At 32.8% G+C, this 6,411-nt stretch overlaps 1 protein-coding gene across 1 annotated transcript in view; it reads right to left on the reverse strand.

The window, feature by feature from the left end:
- Window positions 1-5,909, reverse strand: part of LOC117168237 (amyloid-beta-like protein) — a 383,494-nt gene extending 377,585 nt beyond the window's left edge. Inside the window, exons 1-2 of the mRNA XM_033353726.1 lie at window positions 5,891-5,909; window positions 5,197-5,287 (exon numbers count right to left, since the gene is read on the reverse strand). Coding sequence (XP_033209617.1) covers window positions 5,197-5,287; window positions 5,891-5,909 — 110 coding nt within the window. The remainder of the gene's footprint in view (window positions 1-5,196; window positions 5,288-5,890) is intronic.
- Between the last annotated feature and the right edge of the window lie 502 nt (window positions 5,910-6,411).

The raw sequence follows: 6,411 nt of genomic DNA on the forward strand, positions 1-6,411 counted from the left end.
ACATTAATACAGGTTATATTTACCTTACGTTATTTATACGATTCTACGTAATGCGCAATTTCCATATGTGTTTTGTACGTTACAATACAACAAGATATGTAAATAATTTAATAAATAATATTTGCTAAATTAAAAGATTGTTATCGATCATTATCAGCGAGTTCTCAGCGGCATCCTTTTATCACTTGCTACAATTTTTCTATGACAAGACCAAATAAGAGATGTCAATAAAACATTACAAAAAAAAGGAAATTGCAGTTATGGTAGTGCAATCAACTACGGTTGAGCCATCAAGGCCAACAGTTATTAGTCGGTTTCCTGCTCAATTCGCGTAATTGCTACACCACTTTACTCTCAATTTTTAGCAGTTACCGGATTTTTTTCGAAAAACCAGATACTAAGCGCTCCCCTCACAGCAATAGGATATACCGGAATATTCCATTTGATCCGATTTATCTCTCAGGTTGTCCCAAGGGTATCCCGGGGATAACCCATCAGATGCCCCGCAAGGCGGAAATTTGGATATCCCAGAGATAACCCCAAGATATGCAGGGTAACCTTGGGACGTTTACGGGATATTCTACTGTCCCAAGTAGGACATAAATTAATTTTCTATATCCTACTTGGGACACTAGAATATCCCATAAACGTCCCAAGGTTACCCTGGATATACTGAAGTTATCCCAGGGATATCCTTGAGACAACCTGGGAGATAAATTGGATCAAATGGGATATCGCGGGATATCCTACTGCTATGGGGGACATTCCCAAACAAGATATTTCACGAGATGCGTTACTGTGCCCAGAAACGAACGCATTCCACGGTGACACAAATTCAGTCTCAAAAAGGATGCCTCTTTAAAAAAAACCCGAAATCATACCAATCGCGTTTAATATTCTCGGTGCCCCAGTCCCAATGTTTGTTCATGTTAGTTTTAGAGAAGAGGTATAAGGCTCGTGCTTTGAAACTCGAAACGTTTCTCGCACAGTCACTGGCAAAGATTGTTACATGGATAATCTTCTTGGCCAACCTAGCCTTACCTACTCGAGGTGGCTCTGTTCGTCGCACGATTCGGTGATGTTCCTGAACAATGTAATAACGTTTAACCCACTCATTTATAACGCGATTAAACTTTTGAATCACTTTTGCTGCATTGGCAACACTTGAATTTAGGTCTTCGCGGGTGCAGGTACAAAAAGATCGCATTAAATGGCTTAGCGAAGACCGAAAACATTTTCGTTAACGTGTCTTCGTCACGACAATTCGACTACTACTGAATCGCATTAGGGCTGGAGAAATATTCCAGAGATAAGAGAATTAAGCTGTAAAATATGCCGAAACCACCTTGTCAATTTTTAAAGAAGAACAGACAATTTGTGAGGTGTAACAAATTTTAAAAGAGAAATATAACTTTTGTAATTCCTTTTTTTATAAACCAAAACTCCTAGATCTTTAAATCTTGTATGCTTGAGAATAAAACTCGCTTTGATGCAATTTTGGTTTTACTTACGAGGTTTGTTTAAAAAAAAGGTGATTCTCAAATTTCGCGTGATACATAGTTAGATTTTCGATTTTGTTGTTTTGGTATGTTGGTACAAATGTCCCAAACACATGTTAACATCATCAGCTTTTTTTCATTTTTAGTTTGTTTTGGACAAATATAAAGGTTAGACGTGTTTAGGTTTACTTGGTAATTTTTGCTATCGAAAAAATGGATAAAATAATCTGTATTAAATTCTGTGTAAAAAAAAATTAAGTACTCCAACGCACATGGAATGTTGACTGTGGCATTTCGCGAATATAATTTAAGGAAAAAAGTGTTTATAAGTGGCACAAGCTTTTTACAGAACTCCGAGAGAATGTTAATGGCAATACCCACCCTGCTCACCCCAACACGTCAACAACGGATGAAAACGTTGCAGCGGTGAAGGAAATTATCATAGAAAAGTTGCTGAAGGTGAATAATACTGTAAAATTGCGTTTTTTTATATTTTTAACTTTTTGTCGACTCTATACTTAGAGTGAGATAATAATTTAAGAAATCTAAGAAACTCCTTTTTGTAAAAATAATTAATGCAAGTTAAACAAAAATTGTTCTTGCACTAATTTATTATTGTTTATAACTATGTTATCTTACAGAAAGTTGAAAATTAAAAAAACCGCAACTTTCTTGCACTGCCCAAATCGGATAATATTCACAATTATAATGAATTGTTTAAACAATTAAAGTAAGAATCTAGTTATAAGTATGAAGTAGTATTTCATGTATTAGAAACAATTTACATTTAAAAAAATAAAAAGTCACAATCACAGCCAAAAACTCGCAAACCCCATTTTTTTACTTGAGGGGATATTTTAGGACCCTATGAAATAGACTTATGGGGGTGATTTGTGAGAAATAATATATCATTAGTATTCTGCAACTCATTGTGATGAGAAAAATCGAATTTCAATAATTTCAGCTAATATTGAGTCCCCTTGTGTATTTTTTTAACGTAAAAATTCACAAATCTGTTATGGCTAATTTTGTCACTTTATTTGTTTATGTATTGTTGCTCTCTGACAAAAATTTGCAAACTGCAAACCAAAATTCTCTTAAAAATTTAATGCCGAGCATTTAAGAAAAGAAACTTTTGAATCGGTTAAGAAATACGACCTGTGGGCGATTATGGTCAATAAATTCCCATTCTAGACCACTCTGGTCGGTACGAGGGTGCATCAATACAAGTAATTATTTTTTAATTTATCTGCTATATCATCAGAGATTGTACCTTATCGACAGTAGATCAACCCTCCAAACCATGAAGGCAGAAAATCTACACAATATCGATCAAGTTAAGAATCTTCAATAACAGAAAATGCTTAACGTCTTAATAAGACTTTATTATGGAATAGGGTTGCTTCCAAACTCAGATATAATTGTCCCAATAAATGGATCTTATAGTACATAAAATTCTAATTATAAAAATGCCCATAAAATATTTGTTACATATTGTCTACTATTTTTAATTTAAGATGATGATTCTCAAATATATTTTTCTGTGCCGATGGTTTGTTTTGATTATGTGCACATCGAAAATAGAAGTCGCAAAATATTGTTTCAAAAAAATGTCAAAGGAGGGTTCCTTAAAAAACAATAGAGAAAATCTACCGAAAATAGATATATTTATGGTATGTATAAAGAATTCATTGAAAAAGTACTTAAATCTAGCTGGTTTACTAAACAATTCCTAAATATGTACGATTTTTAAATGTGTTAATAATTGTATTTACTGTTTTCCTTCAACATACTACTGACTCGTAAAAAGCCAAATGTTACAACAAGATAACTTTTTCTTGTCACATAATCATGAGTTTCGCATCGGCACATTGATATATAATTATGAGAATCTTTGAGTCACGTGACACCTACGTGACACCAATTTGAATAAGTGTTTTACTGCCTTCAATTTTTAATAATTTTTGTCTGTTGAACTACGCAAAAGAAAAAGAAATTCTAACGCACCTTCGATTCAGCTAAAAATTATGTATTAAAAAATTATTTTATCTAAACTCGCGACACAACTCTATTGTTGATCTTGTTGACGTGGTTCTGACAAGGACCGTTAACACGAGTAGAGGCCTTCCTCCAGGAAACTTTTTCATGACGAAAACTACTATCAGAGAGATAACTACAGGCATCTGCCTTTGAAGCTTAACAACTCAGTCAACAAAAAATTCTAGCGCAACAAAAACAACAGTCATTTAAAAGCTGAAAGTATTCTACGTTAATGAGCTTGAAGACCTTTATGCAAAAAAAATTTTGTGCTTAGTACACTGAAAAATGTAAAAAAGTAAGGATTTTTGGGTACATTTAAGAACAGTCAAATTTAGAGCATTATTTCTTATACAAGGGGCTATGGAAAAAATTTGAAAAAATTCATGATTATGAGGAAAACTGTTGTGAATCAGTTGCAGTTGAGAATTTTAAAAAATAATGAAAATTGTTGCTTAAAAGCACATAAATGTGCAACTGTATTATCTTCAGTTCTAATACAGATATTAAAGCGATTCAAACTGCAAACTGTAATGCATAGTCTCTGTATTTATTTTCAATCGCCCGTAAAGATCTGTTAGTCTTATCTTTATGAAAATCACGATATTTTTAGACATTTTTTTTTGTTGGAAAATAAGTGACAGAAAGCAGGGGGGGGGGGCGTTTTTTTACTGCCGACCGCTGGTCCCTTTCTTTGACCCGTGGCCAGGTGCCATCCAAGTATTCAGAACTAGGGGCCGAAGAATGACACCACCGGTCGGTAGTAAAACAAAAAAAGGGCCCCCTGCTTTCTGTCACTTGTTTTCCAAAAAAAAAAAAAAATGTCCGAAAATATCGCGCTTTTCATAAAAAAGAAGACTAATGCATCCTTCGCGGTGATTGAAAATAAATACAGAGCCTATCAATTACAGTTTGCAGTTTGAATCGTTTTAATATCTGTATTAGAACTGAAGATAATATAGTTGCACATTTTTGTACTTTTAAGCAACAATTTTTATTATTTTTTTAATTTTTCTACTGCAACTGGTTCACAACAGTTTTCCTCATACTCATGAATTTTTTCAAATTTTTCTTATCGCCCCTTGTATAAGAAATAATGCTCTAAACTTGACTGTTCTTAAGTGTACCCAAAAATCCTTACTTTTTTTACATTTTTGAGCCTGCTAAGCGCAAAAATTTTTTTACATAAACATCTTCAAGCTCATTTACGTATAACACTTTCAGCTTTTATATGATTGTTGTTTTGTTGCACTAGCATTTTTTTTACTAAGTTTTTAAGCTTCAAAGGCAGATGCCTATAGTTTTCTCGCCGATAATAAATAAATCACAGATGTACTTGCTCTTCGGCAATGTGTAAATGCATGTATCAGTATTTTTATGTATTAATGCCTTTTTGAATGTGTAAGTAATGTCAAATCTTGTAATCCAGTTTTCACACAGATACTCAGGTCCAAATGTCTTTCTTACTATAAATGCAATTTACGTCAACTGCATTTCCAGATGGGAATATTTTATGAATTATTAGTACATTCTTATAAAAGCCTAATCAAAATATTGTATACTTTTCAAATTATCTAAAGATTTGAAACTTGTGGGAATTGTAATATTAACAATAAATATAAACTTCGTCTATTTATGCATCATGCACTGTTATCATTACCTGTGAGATTCCCAGCATTTCGTTTGATTATGGAGGTGATCGAAGAGACAACCTTCTGGTACAAGAAGGGCATCGCTCTGGAAAGCTCCTTCTGAAAAAATGGAATTAATGTAATATTTATAATTTGACTGATACGTAGCATTACATTTCATGCAAGAAATAGAAACTCCTATCTTTCAGCTCACTTATCTTTTTTTATAATCTCTCTTTTATATTACTTTTAACTAAATTGTAAAGAGAGGTTCCTATCAGATTAATGTGCTTAATTAGAATAACCAATTTAATTAATTTGTGCAATCTAATCAGATTCTAATCAGAGCTGATTTTTAATTTTACTTTATTCCACTTCTGTGCTAATAAACATTATAAAAAAAATGGTAATTTATACATTTTTTATTTCTTATAATCTATAACCAATGGAAGTAAATTCGGGGAAGTAAATTTATTTTTAATTAATAAATTGTACAAACAAAGCGTAAGGTTTTAAAAAAATGTAATTTAAAGCGCCCATTAGGAAAAGGATTTTGAAAATATGTTTAAATATCGCTTTCAATGTCAAAACTTGCTGAAAATTTTATGTTTTTTCAATTTATTCTCGAAAATACAAAAACTTTGCACTATAAAACATCAAGTGAAACTTGCATACCCTCAATGAATAGACCTTTTATTATTTTTAGAATAGTAAAGATCTCACTTGTTACCCTTCTTAACATTTCTAATACTTTTCAGTTTATTGGGGTACGACTGGTAACATGAATCGTTTAGGTCACACTGTAAAAAAATTTCCAAAGGCTTGGGGGGGGGGAAGACAACGCTGTGACTTGTCACAAAAATAATGTAGGACATACATAGAACTCTTTCCTGGGTGTTGTGGGGGGGGGCACCCATGTGACTGGTCGGAGAAATAATGTAGGTTACACCCCTAATCATTTCACAAGAGAGACTACAGAATTTAAAGGTTTTTTTTTTTATGAAAACAGTGAAACAATATATTTTTATACAAGAGAGACAAGAGCGTTGAAATGTTTCTTCGTAAAAAATGACACAATATATTCTTATACAATTGAGACTAGAGAGTATAGAGGTTTCTTTGTGAAAACAATAAAACAATATATTCTTACAGTCTGTCAAGTTAAAGCGTGGGTGGCTTTACTCGCAGTCGGTAAGGTGTATCGACATGATTTTGGTGTCAAAATATTAAGAAGAGCTCCCTCT

This window comes from Belonocnema kinseyi, chromosome 2 (genome assembly GCF_010883055.1).
Source record: "Belonocnema kinseyi isolate 2016_QV_RU_SX_M_011 chromosome 2, B_treatae_v1, whole genome shotgun sequence".
In the NCBI taxonomy this organism is placed as follows: Eukaryota; Metazoa; Arthropoda; class Insecta; order Hymenoptera; family Cynipidae; genus Belonocnema; species Belonocnema kinseyi.